The following is a 17774-nucleotide window of genomic DNA, read 5'->3' on the forward strand; positions in this document are numbered from 1 at the left end:
TAAAACCAATTATACAATAAACGAGGAACAATACAAGAGACAAGAGAGGTGTAAGAATTTTGTTTTGATGATAAATAAGAATCATCAGTTCTGAATACCTGAATAAGTTCAACGACACTGAGAACATAACATTCTCTGTTACTCCCCAAACATTTTGCCAGCTTTATTTGACATTTTTCCGCAACACGCTGGCCATCTGTTTCACTTCTCTCCAAAAATGATCACTTGTCAAGTCCTCGTTGCTTCTATTGCATCCCATCCAAACACATTTCATCGATCTATCTATAATCCCCAGTTCACATCCACATGTATAAGGGGCAACATCCAGCAGCACGTTTTCCCTCTGATGCTGCTGCTCGGTGCGCGCACATCAGTAAATGAATCACGTAGCACTAGAACAGCCCTTCTTCATGCGATCTTACCAGACCTATTGGAGAAACCTCCCCCAAGGCAAGATCTGTCATTGCTCACTCATTTGCTGGAAGACGATCAGAAACTATGTTAAATGCACCAAGAAATACACCGGAGTCTGTTATAAAGGCGTCGAGAGGCTTTCAGTCAGATCGGCTCAGTGTGAGCGGAGCAGGTTTCAACAGTTGACGCGGAGAGAACAGAGCGCAGGAAAGCGATTAATTTTGATTATCTGAAATCTTCCAGCACCTCCGTTTTTGTTTTTTGTTTTTTGGCGTTTTTTATCGTAGCGTTTTCGGGGACAGCGCAGAGGAGGATTGTCCGAATGAAGGATGGAGAAGCACTGGGTCCAATTGGACTGGATTATTGGATTACTGGACTGATTATAGGACAATCATCGGGCAAAAGTCGCAGCCGTGCCGTAGATGCTCTTGAATGACGGGAACACAAAAGGTTGGACAAGAGAATCAGATCTATATCCTGCTTTTAATCTACTTTGTGGCATGGGAAGACTGCGTGTGCCTCACCAACAAAACGCATATGCAACAGTGTGCCGCACAGGGAAAAAAGTAAATGCGTTGTGAATGGCAACATCGGGCAATGCTGCATTTTGAATGGCCATGTCAGTATTTGCAGTAGCCTAGGTGTAGATGTCGCATGAGGGCAATGCGCTTTTGTAAGCCACGGTCTAACCTTCACCACAGAGATCCAAACGCGTTAACCTTGGATGCGGTAGGGAATATTAATACTTTATAATCATCGATTATTCATTAAGTCCACCCCCCCGTTTGGAGAAAAAAACAAAGCATTTCTCCTACGCTATGTTGGATTTGATATTTAATTCATATATCAGGTGTCGTCGGGCGGTCATCTTTGTTTACGGAAAGAGTTCATCACAGCCACACGGCATGTGAAAAAGGTTAAGATAACGATTAAGAGAAGACAGCGCTTCACAAATCGGTTTAATACCTAATTAGTGTGAGATCAGCGTCGACCACATGCCCGGTGAGGGTTTAGCACTTTAGGTTTGCTGTAATCAACAGGTTGAAAGTCAACGAGCTTTTTTTTTTCTCTGTTTGCCACTACTGCATATCTAGTTGAAGGGATGCGTCTCTCTGTACCCATCTTCTTTCTGTTCTGGGTTAAAGCCCTGACATTGAAAAATCTCAATTATTCTGTCCCGGAGGAGCAAGGACCTGGAACTGTTATAGGGAATATAGCAAAAGATGCCGGATATGGGGTTGTTGAGAGAGGGAAAAAATCGAACTTCAGAGTACTGGAGAATTCTGCACCACATCTGGTGGATGTTGACCCCGAGAGTGGACTAATTTTCACCAAACAAAGGATTGACAGGGAGACATTATGCAGGCGCAACCCAAAGTGCCAGCTCTCTATGGAAGTGTTTGCCAATGACAAGGAAATTTGTATGATCAAGATTGATATACAGGACATAAATGACAACTCACCCAGTTTTCCTTCGGATCATGTGAATATTGATATTTCAGAAAACGCAGCTGCTGGGACTCGTTTCCCTCTGACTATTGCACATGACTCAGATTCTGGGGAAAATGGGATAAAGACCTATCAGGTCACAAGAGATGATTACAATACCTTCTCTTTGGATTTAAAAGTGAGGGGTGATGGGACTATATATCCAGAGCTGGTGGTTCAGAGACCTCTGGATAGGGAGGATCAGAGTCATCACACCCTTCTACTCACTGCAATTGATGGTGGAGAGTATCCAAGATCAGGCTCAATGCAGATCAACGTCAGAGTGACTGATTCAAATGACAATAGCCCAGTTTTTGAAAAATCCTCCTATGTGTTAGAGATTCCTGAGAATTCCCCCCTTGGAAAAATACTTATAGATCTCAATGCCACTGACCAAGATGAAGGAAGCAACGGGCAGGTGGTCTACTCCTTCACTGGATATGCATCTGAGCGAATTCAAGATCTGTTCTCAATAGATCCCAATACTGGCGTGATCAAGGTCCAGGGAGAGATTGACTTTGAGGATAATCCAATCATAGAGTTTGATGTGCAGGCTAAGGATTTGGGGCCCAACCCAATACCAGGTCACTGTAAAATTACTGTCAAAGTGCTTGACAAAAATGATAACTCGCCAATAATAAGTTTTGTTTCTGTCCGGCAGGGAGCCATCAGTGAGGCGGCTCCTCCAGAGTCTGTCATAGCTCTGGTCAGAGTGACAGATAAAGACTCTGGTCGTAACGGTCAACTTCAGTGCCGGGTACTGGGAAATGTACCTTTCAGACTGCAGGAAAACAATGACAACTTTTACACTTTGCTCACAGACAGACCTCTTGATAGGGAAATGAAAGATGAATACAATGTAACAATTGTAGCTCGAGACAATGGGATACCTTCTTTGAACAACACTAGGTCATTTACAGTTAAAATCTTAGATGAGAATGACAATGCACCACGTTTTACAAAGACACTGTATGTGTTACAAGTACCTGAGAACAACATCCCAGGGGAATACTTGGGCTCTGTTTTGGCTCACGACCCAGATGTAGGCCGAAATGGAACAGTGTCATACTCCATTCTGCCGTCACATATAGGCGATGTTTCAGTCTACACCTATGTTTCTGTTAATCCCACTAACGGAGCCATATATGCCTCACGCTCTTTCAACTATGAGCAAACAAAATCCTTTGAGTTCAAAGTTCAGGCTAAAGATGGCGGCTCTCCGCACATGGAGAGCACTTCTACCGTCCGGGTGAATGTCCTTGATGTGAATGACAATCTCCCAGTTATTATATTACCCCTTCTGCAAAATGATACAGCTGAAATCCCAGTGCCTAGAAATGTGGGTATTGGGTACATTGTGGCTACAGTGAAAGCAGTGGACCATGACCATGGAGAGAGTGGCCATTTAACCTATGAGATCACAGAGGGAAATGACAACCACCTGTTTGAGATGGATCCAGTGGGAGGAGAGGTCAGAACTACCCACGCTCTTTGGGAAGAGATTGCCCCAGTGGTTGAGCTGGTGGTGAAGGTAACTGACCATGGCAAGCCCCCCTTATCTGCCGTGGCTAAGCTGATCATTAAGGCGAACACAGAAACGGCAGCAGGAGGGGGTTCCAGTGCAAGCGGGGAACAGCAGCACTGGGATGTGTCCCTGCCCCTCATAGTTACCCTCTGCATTATCTCTGTCATGCTCTTAGCCGTCATGACTGCCATCGCTGTCAAGTCCAAGCATCAAGATAAGGAGACTGGGAATTATAACTGCCGCATGGCTGAATACTCCAATCCTCCAGTGGGGAAGGGAAAAAAGAAAAGGATCAACAAGAGTGACATCATGCTGGTGCAGAGTGAGATGGAAGAGAGAGATTCTGCGAGCCGGATGAATGTGGTGAGCAGTCCTTCTCTCATCACTTCACCAATATGTTTTGACTACCAGAGCCCTCTGCCACTCACGCTGCCCAGGTCAGAGGTCATGTACCTGAAAACCACTCCCAACAGCCTGACCGTCCCCAGGTCAGGTTGTCACTCCAGTTTTGCCGGACTCAGCACGGAGACTCCAGCGAATAGGATGTCAGTGATACAGGTAAGGAGGATACTTCACTATATTCTTTATCTGTGCTTTACTTATCTGCACCCACTGCTTTGCCATGCAAATCTGAACAAAGAAAAGAAATTGTGTGAAAAAAGATACTCTGGCACTGTGGACAGACATCATTATTCTCGCTTTTTTCTCTCCCTTTCATGAGACTACAGTATATTCAGTCTGCATGTAAAGCATGGTATGGCAACCTGAAATTGTGCTTTCTTTTAAAGTGATCCTTTTCTTCTGTTTGCATTTGGGAGTCATTTTCAAATTGCTCCATTCTAAGTCTTCTCTTGCAAAAATGGCACATTCAATCCTCATAATCGGAGAGTCCTCCCAGTTAGACATGCAAACAGTGTGAGTCTTGAACAAGGCTGCAGTGACCCTGCCAGATTCACTGCTATAGAGCGAAAACAAAACCATGCCTGAAATGTGGGATTGGACAGGTGTTTGAGCAGCTTGTCCGATCACATTACAGAACCAATGTGCACCAGACAGCTAGATGCACACAGCATAACCTTACAATCATATTTTTTGCTATGCCACAAATATGGGCCAGATCCACCCATCCGCATCCAAATCTGGCACGATAGGGCCATTATTAGATTCCAGCTTTGCCTTGTAGAGATGGCAGGGTTGGTTGAACGCGCCAGCTAACATGCTAATTTGACAGCATGAGCTTGTAGTGCTGTTTAGCACAACAGAATTATCTGTTGTAAATGATGTAAATATCTAGGACAGACTTGCAGACAGTCCCATTTGGAGATGATAACACAGATGACAAGGCCTGGCACTGTCACCAGTCACTAGGGTATGTGGGTGTGATCAACACAAACACATTACTTCCAAGATAGAGGGGAAGGGATGCTGATGACAGTGGCTAGTGCTCTACTCTTTGAATTGCCAAGGATCACACATATGGTCACAATGGATATTTGTTCTTATTGTTCTGTCTTCACTGGCAGATGGCTTGTGATTTTTTACTGATATCATTTAGGTGCTATAATAACGATATTACATTTATTTTCCTGTCTGAATCTCTTGTTATTTTTGGCTTTTTTGTCCGGAATTTTAACATGGTCAGTGCATAATGTTGTTTTCCCTTTGTTTTGCAGACTGAAAATTTCTCCTCGGAGCCCAATTATGCTGGCAGCAGGCAGCCATTTGTTCAAAGGTAAGAGCAGTATCCAGACGCTTCCTGACTGGTGCTCTTTGCGTCTTCATCTGTGTATCAAGCTGACTGACTTTGACTACCAAAAAGGGAGGTTCTCTCTCAAAGCTCATAGTAAGTTATGTTTAAATTTTTCCTTCCTTCTTTTCTGCTGCAGCTCAACATTTAAGGATGCAGAACGAGCAAGCCTCAGAGACAGTGGCCATGGTGATAGTGACCAGGCTGATAGTGACCAGGATACTAATAAAGGCTCACACTGCGACACATCTGCCAGGGAGGCCCTCAAGATGAAAGCAGCAGCAGTTAATGGCCAGCCTTTTGAGAAGGGTGAGTGGACATCTTCAAGATGCCTAACTGACTCTTGTACCAGACATTGTTTGTACTTTACGCAGTGAGAACGTGCCCACAGCTCACTGGTGTTTAAGTGGAGGTCTGCAAGCTCCTGGGTAGAGCCAATGCTGACACTTCTTCCATCAATATTATTAGAAGCTGTAGCTGCAGCAGGTTACTTTGTTCCACTTTACATTGCAGACAGCCTGAGCTATGTTTCAAAGATAACATGAAGGCACCATGTGAATGTGAAAGGTAGATGGTAGTTTAAGAGGATAAAAGAGTCCATCGGCTGTAGGTGGAATTTTCCGACATCTTCGGTCTGATTTAACCATCAAACAGAATCATATGCATTGAAAGTGTACCTCAGCCTGCGTCTCTTTTGATCATGTCATTAGCTGAACATAAATTTGTCGCATGCCTGTCTTGGATAACACGACACAGACAAGTAAGCATGATAGACATTTGCAGTGCAAAATGACAGATATTTCTGGTGCAACATGACAGTGTTTCCACCTTTTGCTTGAAGAGCTTTTCTCAGTTATTGGTTTTGCCCTGGTTGTGCTGTTTTGCTTTACAACTGAAAATAGAAATGTTGAATATTATTTCGCAAATCTTAAACGACGCACACTGCTGGGAGTATAATCATAGATGACTGTCAATCTGTTGCTACCTGGCTGACCTCGAAGAGACTGATATATTTAGCTATTGTGGATATAAACTGAAAACATGAAAGCATCTCTCGCTGGTGAGATAAAAGATAATGGGGGACTTGAGTGAAGTGGTGATGTTTTTCATTTCCTCATTCGCGACTCAGAAGAGAAAGGCTGTGGTCATCATGTCCCTATGCAGCACTTTCCACACCATTTACATTGCTATGAACTGTTTGTTTGCAGCATGCTCAGAAGGGCAAAGACGGAAACACTCTTGTGGCTGCCAGAAAGATGTGCGAATCTCTTTCTATCTATCTCACATTTATATACGTGTTAGTGTGTGTTTGTGTGTGTGTGCTGTGAGGAATTATGGCAGTCCAAACTTGACTCTGTGGGAGGTGTAAATTCAATCAAATTTTTTTCTTTTTTTTTTTCTCCAGTGCATTTCAGAATCTGATTCAACAGAAGTTCTAATGCCAGTCACATGGAGAGATATTGAAAGAAATGTTTTTTACATGCAAAACGGAGTATTTACTGGTGCGGCGCTGACGCTTGCTTGACTGCAATGTCAGTTAATTTATAGACCTGCTTTTGTAAGATAAGAGAAATGCAATCAAGTGGGGTATTGCATTTAATATCAGTGTTTCTGTTAATGTCTTTCCTGTTTGTGTGTGAGAAATGTAGTTAAAAAAGCTAAATGAATGGTTTGATTAAGTTGGGCACTCTCTGATGGGGTTGGTCAGTTGGACATTAAATGGTGTCAGTGTCTGCTTGCTAAATTATGCATTATGCCTCAGACTTAATCACAAAAAAAAAAAAAAAAAATATCGCCAACTAGCCCACACACTTATTCAGCCCCTTATTCTCACTCACAAAAACAGGTACATTTATTGAACAACAAAGCCACCGTTTTTCAGATTTGAACAAGATAGCGCTATTATCCAAAATGGAGACACCACAGAATTTTTGTTCCAAATGCACCAACACAAAAGCTTGCGGGTTAAGTAGTGTTGCTTTTATGTCTTTACCTTTACCATCCCTCTAGTCTCTTGGCTGCTTTGATACAGGTAATATATGCACCTGTGCAGCTTCCACTATCATGCACTCTGAATATTTATTCACTCTCACAGACACCAGATGCACAGTGGGTATGTTGCTAGGCTTTCTCTGATTCTATTTTTAATGGGCAGGCAGTTTCTTTGTTTTTGTGAACATGTTATTTTTTCCACTTTACATGTGCCCATAAGATCATGGCCATTTGTCACTTTGTTTTGATTTATGTGACTAAATTTTATTCAGTCAAGAAATGTAAAATGAAAATGACAGGCAGAACAAATGAAAGCACTCTCACTTCCTCATATGTCTTTCACAGCCTTTTTGCTTTTAAATTGTATCAGTTCTACAGCCACTAAATGTACATGTATGTGTGTTTTTTTCACTTCAGTACATCTAACTTATTCAAATATTGTATTTTACAGAAAACAATTCGAAGGATAACAGTTTAGCTAGAATCCAAGACAGTAAAAACATGTATAAAAACATTTGTATCCTCATATCCAAAAGCATAGCATATCTTCTTGTGAGCAATATGGAAAAACACGTTTTCTAATTGTTACACTTGTATAAACTACCAAATGATAATAATAATGCTATAACTGTCGACAAATACCACACATAATGCTCTTTTATTGGCTGAACTGCACATTTTATATACTCATGCTAATTTAAGGACCCAGAGTAAAATATTCTATTAGTATGTATTAGAATTTATGTAAGTATGCAGACACAGTCTTTGAATTACTTCTGCTTCACAAATTAGTGTGAATGTTGCTAATACTTCATTCAATTGCTGCTGTACTTTTTAAGACCATACATCCCTTTGCATCAGCATCAGCTGCTAGCTCCTTTGTTGATAGATACCATGGAAAGGAATTCAGCATCTGCCCACTTCTCCCTGCTTATGCTTATTGTTCTGGCTTTGTGCATCTGTGCTTAGAAGATACTTTTCTCTATTCTACTAGGAGAAGATGGAGAATCACAAATGCATGTGGCACAGTGTAATAAAAGGATCTGTGCTGTGGTCTGCCTAAATCCTAACCAGCATTGAAGTCTGTTAAAATTCATTTAAAATTTGAATGTATATTCTGAACTTTTATATACAACATATTACCAGAATGTGTCCTCAGAATAATTCGAGCTCACATAATTTGTAACATGACATGAACTACTGAATTTGTGTGAATGAATTTTTTTTTTTATTTAGCAAATCTTCGAGTAAAGACAGCTTTAGCTTTTAATGCTAAACATTTACCTGTGGATGATTAGACATAATTGCTGTTTCTTGCACTGCTAATGTATTGATGATGTCATTAGTAAGTAATTATTAACAAGCCATGAGCCCTGAAACTGTAATGATATCCAAGTTGTTCTCTTGGTTACGCCTACTCAGTTAGATATATCTTTTAAAAAAAACTTATTTTGTCAAATTATTAGAGAATAAAAAAAGCAGAAGATAGAGAGAATAGTATTGTTACAACAATAAATACAAAATAATACAGTAATAGCTATTACACCCTAACAAAAATTCAAAAGTTAAAACGTTGAGATCCTTTAAAAATGTACTACTGACCTAGATTTAGTCATTTAATTTTCAATTACAAAATGTATAATTTACACAAATTCAAGACAATTCCAAGGTTTAAAGCTTCAGAAACAATAGTATGGGCTGTGTTTATGGACACTGTCCTGTGCTCAAATTCATCTCCGTGGGGTTTCTGTTCATGCCTACCGCAACAGCCTATAATTATGTTTGTAAAATATGTGATCTCCTATGGTTGTGAGTGCAACTGTGTATGAACTGTAAAAAAAGAGTCAATGACAGTCTTTGTTTTTATTGTTAAGGGGATGTATTTTGGCCGTAACCTTGATCTTTTTACAGCCCTAACCAAGTAATGTTATTTCCTAAACACACTGCGGAAGTGGCAAAAGTGTTATAATGAAACATTCTTGTGTTATTAACAGAACCTAACAGAATCTTAACAATGGCTGTCACCTCAGTAATGTCACCCAGCTTTTGGAGCACTGTTTTGAAACCTCAGGTATTAAGTATTTGCTATTCCCAACTGTATGGAGCATAAGAATTCTTGAAAGTGTCATAGCTAGGTGTCTAGAGGTCTCACAAAAATGGACCCAAGAGCAGACAAAGGACTCAGGGAGAGTAGAACAGAGGTTATTTACAAATGGTGGGTGTTGAAAGCCGAAGGAAGGATCCGGGTAGACGTGGAACTCAGAAAGGAGGGAGATGATTAGTGAGGTTCCGAATACGGAATTTGTCCAGACAATGGGTATGTTTGTCCTTACTTGATCCTGGAGGGAATTCAAAGTGGAGGGGAGGGTGTTGGCTTTGGTGCAGAGGTTCTGAGTCAGCGGCAGGGCGAGCAGGCAGGTATGTGGAACAGGCTGGCGGGAGGAGGGTAACAATAGATGCCAGTCAGGGCATAGAAATTTAAGGCTTGGAGAGTGGACAAAGGAAACGGCGCTGAAGGAAACAAGAAGGCAAGGTCAGAGATAGGAGTTTAACTTACAATACAACACAGGAGTCGGCCTAATTACCACTAGAGTAGTGAGACAATCTGGTGAAGGCTGGTTGCTCCTGCAGCTCCTAAAAGAGTGTCCTGATGAGGGCAGATGAGGAACAGGTGTAGAAACAGGAGCAATTCAGGCTCCCAGGAAACCTGCCCAGCCCCACCTAAGACTCAGAAACCAAAGCAAAACAACACAACCAAGCATGGTCGTGACAACAAGCCCATTGGGTTGTGACTTTTCAACCACAAGTTTGCCCAGTCTCAAAACACGCCCTGTTTAACTGTGTATTTTACAAGAATGAAATAACGATTTACTTAAAGAACGTTCGACTATGTTATGCAGGCTGTATCTACTCATCACATTACTACAGTAGTTCAAGAAAAGTTTTAGTAATTCAGTCTTAGTCACATTATGTGGAAATGCATTGATCGTAATCAAACTTTAACGTCCTACCAGAGCTTTTACAGCATTCTGCGACACACATGTATGTTACCAAAAGCTTTACTCCTCTTTTCAGTCAGTGCCAAACAGGCACTTTTATATTTTAACAAAAAAAAGAAAGCACACTTTTTGGTTGAGGGTGTAGAGTGTAGACTGGCTTTGAAAATAGGAGATATGGTGATGTGAATGCATGTTTTGTGACATTTTAAACAGGATGATGTGTGGAATTCCCTATATGGAAATAATGTAATCACCATGAGTGGAATAATTTCTTATTCAGAGTATGGTAAATGTTCAGAATATTGTTGTCCATTAAAATGCTGGCCCTGTTAGAGTTAGGCACCAAAATACTTAGTTAGGTTTCAGGAAAAGATTGTGGTTTGACACAAAACACAACCTTTTAAAGCATCACATGTAACGCAGCAGACACCAGGCTCATTTGGCTCAGAAAGATAATAATTACATGTATCCCATGGTTAATAGAAATGCTACATAGCAGTGCTTTTTTGTGCCTACTGGGCTGCTATGGTGAGTAGTTAACACTGACTGATTTCATTATACAGAGAAAAACTACTCTCTTACACAATGTTTATATAAGACTAACAGTATGGATGCAGAATTCACCCAGTTGTATACAGATGCAGAAAACAATATTTGTGCATTGTGATGAAAAAGGGAAATCTCTAAGCATGCAAAACTTGTAAGGTCTTTTAGAAGCAGCCCACCTACCTGGACATAGAGTGACAACCCCATCTACTATTATGAGAAACCAGCATATATAGTGATACCTATTAACCCATTTACTATGCACACATTGGAAAAATATACTGTGTTCTAAAGAGATGGCTCTAACCCATTTGACATTTTAATATCTTTCAGCGAAAAAGGAAAAAATGTTTTCCCTTTGACATTGCCAAGTTTTTCTGTAAAATTAACAGCACAATTTACCTCTGTCCAGTCACAGCATAATTAACAGTTTCGTCGTATCCAGTGGCTATGAGTGGGTGCATTTGTGTAGGTGTTAATAGACTTGAGCTGCAGTATGTGATAGTCATGCCATGTATTTGCAAATGAACTTGCATCGCATGTGTGGTGCATTGGTGCTGACTTCCACATCTCTTGGGAGCTGTAGCACAGAGAAGGCATCTGTTTTGTTCCTTTCGGTTTTGTGTATCCTCCAGCAAACTGATCGAGGCTTGCGTATAAATAAGGTTCAGCTGACTTTGAACAGAAGGATCTAACCACCTTTTCTAGGAAGAGACCCATCATGTGTAGCCTCCTCTTGTTCGAAGCTGATATATTGATCCTCATCAGAGCCAAATTTCAAAATGAGATCAAATGAACCAATCACTTTGCTCTTGTACTTTGATATCATGGAATGACATGAGAGTAAGAGAGAGATGGGCTGATCAAAGACATCTATCATTTCATTTATCAAACAATGAATAAAATAGTAGATTATTTCTATTAAAAATGGTTTGATGTGTTTTTTTCTGCTGGAATAAGAGGCAGATTAATGAGGGAGAAGTTAGCTAGATATGAGAATGTTTACATTTTCTGATATGTTTTCAAGGATTTTGTTTCTGTGGGGAGATAAAAGAGAGTAGCAGAGCTAGTTATTAAATTATTTGATATTTTAACAAAAAAAAAAACACTGCACGAGACACAAATGCATGACCAAGTTCTAACAGAATTCTAAATGAATTCATAGGTCAATGTTGGAATTTGTTTGTGTATTTAGTAAAAAAACTGGTTCAATCATTCGGAAATCCCAGCAAAAAAAGACACCACATTTATTAGGATAAAGGTGAATCCGAAGACAGGAGGATGAAATTGCTATTTCATTTTCATGTTTAACAAATGAAGGAAAACTATTATTTTTCACCGAGACATTTTGACATTTTGCTTCATGCCTTCACATGTGAAACACCTCAGTGCATCACTGTGGAAAGAATTTTGATAGCTGAGTGAAATGGCCACAAAAAAAAGGACACCTTCGACATCATAACACCATGGAAATGGGCTTTTTATGTGTGTTGCCCTCTTTATGCTCATTTTCTTTCCCCTTCGGGATTAGATGCGGTGTGAAAATTACAAGACCGTATTATCATACACCCATTTCTCTGCTTTTTACTACTAACAATAATACACAGGTATGTACACAAGTGTGGTGTAAAGTAGTCTAGTAATAATCTTGTAGATGCTGCTGCTGTCATGGAATAATTAGAGGACCACTTCAATCACCATTATGTTCTCAAGAAGGAAAAATTGTATGATTGTTGCTCTACTGACATAAAGTATGTTTATTCTGTGACCTTGTGGTTGTGCTTTCAATATAAATTTAATTTAAAGCTTGTAGTACTAAGATATTTTTGACAAATATCACCAAAAATAACCAGACCTGTTTTGTTGTTGTGTGTTTGTTTTCCAGTTTTTACCTGTTTGATTTAAACTTTTTTACTTGACAAAAAAAATAACTCATTCGATGTTTATAATAGCTTACCCAAAGTTCATTAAAAGCTTACAGAACATCAGGGCTCACAATAAGAAGTAGTCAACAAATGCCAAGTTCCTCCAACCTAACCCAGAGTCCTTTTGAAATAATTAGAAAGATGGTGTAAGTAAAACTAATTACAGTTTATGGTACAAATGATATTTCCACAATGTAATTCTAATTAGATATTTTATTCTAGTTTTAATCTGGCAACTTTCCCAGAGTGTCCTGCCTCGTGCCAAATGTCATTTGGGAAAGGCTCCAACCCCCACAATTCTGAACTGGGTAAAATTGGAGTAGGATGTATGTATTGATGGATGGAGAAAAAGAATGTAAAGTTGAGTTCGAATAGAGCTCAAGATGCAAGATATAGATGGAGAGTTGTAAATACAACCAACGGTATGACTCAGTAAATCATGTGCTAAAATCTAGCAGGCAAACAAAACACACAAGCCCACGGGAGTGCAAAAAAAACAGATAAAAGAAAAGCCAAACACGATGAACACAAATTTATACAGAAATGGCTGGAAAGAGGTCGCCACACAAAACAGAAGAGAAAGAACCTGGCATCTAAGGACGGTGAGACCACACAGTTGCTGCGTTTCAAATCATGTAACTGAACTTTCAGTTACAAGCAGTGCAGGTTGTTCATAGCTATCAAAATGTCTGCCTTGGAACAATATACACTTTTCACCCTCAATTAATGTCATCTTGGCTACAAAACACAAGCTGAGGGAAGTACTTGATGTGAGTCGTTGCCTGATGTAAGTGATGCATGCTCATAGCAAACTACCCATTCTCAACCCCTACACTGCCTTGCTATAAAAAAACAAAGACTAAAAGAAAACTAAAACAAACTCACCTGTTTGTTATCACACTTATCCATTGTTACTTTTGCTATTTTATGGATTGTGCTAGCTATATGATAAAAGGCATAGCCGCAGTAAATGATAATCAGTAAAGAATGAATTAATGAATGAATGAATGATGACATTTTGTTATTCCACTTGCTTAAAAGTTATTTGGAAACCGGAGAAATGAGTCTTGTTGAGGAAATGAAAGATCTCTCTCTGCAAATAATTTCAGACAGCTATATATGAGACATTGATCATGAAATCCATTTGAAAATTAAGCTTGTTGAATGATTGGGTCTTACAGCCAGATCGGCTGAAAAGTTGTTCATATTTCATAGAAGATTTTTATTATTGTCACCCTGACCCTGCTCAGTGTTCCTGATTGTGCGGTTCTCTCATCGTGTGGTGACTCATCAGGTAATAACAGGGACCACCCAGTAATTTAAGTCAGTATGAAGAGAATATAGTCCTTTTGTCACTTCTGATGCTGATGGTAGGTAGCCGACTAACACCACCAGGTTTGTTTAAGGCGTTGACATTTACTATGTGCCACATTTTCAAAACTTTCAAAATTTTTTTTCACAAGCACTCATTGATTATTAATCAGTAGTTAGGGATTTGCATGTAGAGGCCATATAGTGGACACAGTCATTTTGCACACTAATTCATTTTCATGTGCACCATGAATGACATGACTGTCATCATACAATTCAACGCACCGGGTCAATACTGGTGTGCATTTTTGCGATGAACTGACTGTAATTCACTGTGATGGACTGGCGACCTATCCAGGGTGTTCCCCGCCTCTCGCCCGCTGATTGCTGGGATAGCCCCCTCCCCCGCGACCCAACCGACGGATTAAGCGGGAATATAAAATGGATGGATGGATGACTGTAATTCAGCTTTTCCTAAATATATAAATACTAAACCTTGAGCCATTCGTGAAGTCATTTTCTGCTCACATTAATCATCTTGAATTTAGCTCATTATTTTTGCACTACAACGTATGTACTTGTCACAAGCATGCAGTTAAAAGAAAAACTAAACTTATCAAAGCAGAAGTAGAATAGAAAATACTTAATATGCCTTAGAGTTTTCAAAATGTTCACAGAAGATTGCATTTGTGTGACATTTTTGGAGCTGCTGCAGGTCTGCTCAATGGTGAGCTTTTTATTCTTCGGCGCAATGCATTATGGTATACTTGCAGGGTTAGTAATAGATGAGACTACTTTTCATGCAGCATTGTTGGCTACTTGGAGTATTCTATATAGAGTATATAAAATTTAACTATACATCTGGACATTCGATTTCACTAGATGTGAGCTCACTATGTAGTGCACTGTATATTGAATTGTGAGTGATTTTGGACCCAACCCAAGTCATTCAGTTTGAGACAACCGGTCAAAATGAACTTACTATGCTAAGTACATTGTGTACACAGCGTAGGGATCTGAAATGAGACACGTTTTGTAAATGCACAGTGAACACTGAGCACAAAAACCGACTTGAAAACTCACAGAGCACTGCAAACACAGACAGACAAGGCTGGTGATTAAAGAAAATAAAAGAGAGAGTGAGTTCAGAAGTTCGGGAAGGATACGCAGCGGGACACTGACAATTTTTGGTGCATGAAAGAAGTGAACCAGAGAGTCGAGCCAAGAGTATGACACCTAAAACAATGACAAAAAGAACATAATGAGCTTGAGCAACGTTTCACAAATAACATCTTGCCTCCAGAATGTCTCGCCCGTTCCTGTTTAGAAATGTTAAAAATAGTCATGCAAGTTTCAGGTTAGACTATCTTTTTCAACCTACTTTTGATGTAAATGTAAATGAAAAACATCGCTCCTCTGCACCAGATGATATTTTCCAGGAAACACCTACGCAGGATGTGGATAGTACCAGAGGGGAAAAAATCATAAATAGGACGAATCTCTCATGATATTTACCAAAATAAGCAAAATTTTTACTTCGATGTTGTTGTGTATCATCACTTCAAAGTTGCTCTGTGAGCATTTTTCGAATTGAATAAAGAGATACACCATAAATGATGAAAATAACATTTTTAAACTCAAACTTTGCTATTGTAGTAGACTGCTAGTTGCTCATTTATTCTGAAAATTCTGTGACATACAAAAGAGCATGTCAAAAAAGATGGAGGTGTTAGTAGGACTTAAAAAATAATGCTCGAATGTGTTTGTTTGCTGTGTTCTAGTATTGCTGCTCATCCTTCAAAATGTCATCTACATTTTCCTCTAGGTTGTTTATACTTACCCCAGCAGGCTCCAATAACAAATGTTTAACTGTTTTTGCAGAGCAAGACAAATCAGTCCACTGCACCGATGAATGTCGTGCACTGGGACATTCTGACAGATGCTGGATGCCAAAGTTACGGGTAGGAAGCCAAGCAGACAGCGCAGATAATCGTACCAACCTTTTCATCCCTGTGGGAATGGATGCCATGGTAGAGACAGAGATTTATGGCACCATCAGCTGCAACAGCAGAAAAACCCTCAGCACGTTTGGAAAAGAACAGCGGGACAGTACAATCCTCGTGGCCAATGTTAAACCTTACTTAAAAACGCAGCGTGCACTAAGCCCACCGCTACAAGAGAGTCCATCTTCGTCCAGCAGTCCCACTAAGAGTAGTATGCCCCTGGACTTGGCCAACCGAGAGTCCAAAGAAGAGAGGGACGGTGGATCCGACAGCAGTGCCTATGGCCCTCCAGATGGCCAGTGCTCCCCACTGCACACCGAGTTGGAGGAGCCCCCCTATCTCACCTGCGAGCTCAGGCCTAAGTCCCTGTCAAGCAGTCTCATTCACAGCTCTGTCATCAGTCAGGAGTGCGGGGGGTCGGAATGTGCTCCCGACCCAAGGGCCTCTGGTAACTGACAGGTGAGACGATCACGCTCTCTCTCGCTTGCCAGGGGTGTGATGAGGGTATCGCAGATTGATGACTAAGAGATGATTCATTTTGATCCACTGAGGTGTTCTTACACGCATTGTATAACCAAAAACCATCTGCTTTGTATGTTTTTCCTTTTTTGAATTTTTTTTTATTGAGTTTGTGACTTGTTGTGTTTAGGTGATATGTGTCCTTGACTGCTGTGAAGATTTGGGGTGGGGGGTGGGGATCAGTTCTTACCAGACTTCAAGTGTTTTCATGGTGTACTGTACCTGTCAATCTAGATGTCTGTATTTTACATATTTCAAACTCCAATTTTGTGAGGCTGTTGAGCAAATTGCTACTGTTACGCTATTGAGTCCTGTCTGCTTTTGTACAGTGAAGCTTTCTGTCTCCATTTAGTGTATAAGGAACATCTCTTTGAAAATCACAGGAAATACATATCAGTGACGTTACATTCAAAAGTGAAGTGTCTTATGAACTGTTAATGGTGGTGCAACAGGGAATGTCCCTTTTCATAAAACCATTTGAAGTTCCTATAAAAACAATTTTTTAAGAATGTATTTGTAATTTTATTGTCGTCTTCTGCAGTTTATGTGAAAATAAGCTGAGCTTACACGTGAATGTGGGCTACTGTACTTGTTGTGTACTTTATTAAATTTGTATACACTGTGTGCATGGAAGGCATTTCTTTTTGACTGGTGACAGCTTCTGAAGCTGTCATGTCTTTTGTGAGAGACGTGCATTTTTGTCTAAAAGGTGCTTTTACATGTTAACGACAGATAGCACTGATGACTCTGCAAATGTGCCAACTTAGCTATACACTGTATACCAGCACATATTACTTATCGGTATCTTAGCTAGAGCAAGAAAGTCACAATCAACATTTTACACGGCTATTTATATTTAATAAAGTCAAATAAAAGCAGGCACTGTGAATTAGTGCACCCAAGATGAAGATGAGTTTACTTCCTCTGCTCAATGCTTTCATTAAAAGTATGCATCACTGTGATGGAGATGTTTGTGCTATTTTCAAACGAAGCTACTGCCAGTTAATATTTACTAGGTTTGTTTGAATATGAACGTGTCTGACAAATGATGAGACATGACTCTAACAAGAAAGAAACACTATGTTCAACTGCAACTAGCAGATACAAGCAAGGACTTTTGTAATGGATGCTTTGGTTGTGTAAAATGAAATCAAATTTTAATGATTGCTGTGGGGGAAGTAGGTCATTGCAGCAGCAGAGAATCAAACAAATAGTGAATTGAAGGTTATGGCAAGCATGATCAAAAAAAGGGAGAATTAAACCACAAAAACAAACAAAAAAAATTGACCGTCCTTGGTATTAAGG

At 40.0% G+C, this 17774-nt stretch overlaps 1 protein-coding gene across 1 annotated transcript; it reads left to right on the top strand.

Moving 5' to 3' along the window:
• The first annotated feature begins 439 nt into the window (after positions 1-439).
• LOC140319371 (protocadherin-17-like) lies at positions 440-17426 on the top strand. Its single transcript, XM_072396977.1, has 4 exons — positions 440-3985; positions 5101-5159; positions 5314-5483; positions 15829-17426. The coding sequence occupies exons 1-4, from the start codon at positions 1517-1519 to the stop codon at positions 16404-16406; spliced, it is 3276 nt and encodes a 1091-aa protein (XP_072253078.1). The 5' UTR covers positions 440-1516; the 3' UTR covers positions 16407-17426.
• Positions 17427-17774: the final 348 nt, after the last annotated feature.

This window comes from Leuresthes tenuis, unplaced genomic scaffold, assembly GCF_036924035.1.
Source record: "Leuresthes tenuis unplaced genomic scaffold, fLeuTen1.0.hap1 SCAF_12, whole genome shotgun sequence".
Classification (NCBI taxonomy): domain Eukaryota; kingdom Metazoa; phylum Chordata; class Actinopteri; order Atheriniformes; family Atherinopsidae; genus Leuresthes; species Leuresthes tenuis.

Coding starts and splice junctions, on each gene's coding strand:
- LOC140319371 (XM_072396977.1), top strand. CDS start 1,517: ATGCGTCTCTCTGTACCCATCTTCTTTCTGTTCTGGGTTAAAGCCCTG. Junction 5,160..5,313: donor AGGCAGCCATTTGTTCAAAG/GTAAGAGCAGTA, acceptor TTTCTGCTGCAG/CTCAACATTTAAGGATGCAG. Junction 5,484..15,828: donor TGGCCAGCCTTTTGAGAAGG/GTGAGTGGACAT, acceptor CTGTTTTTGCAG/AGCAAGACAAATCAGTCCAC.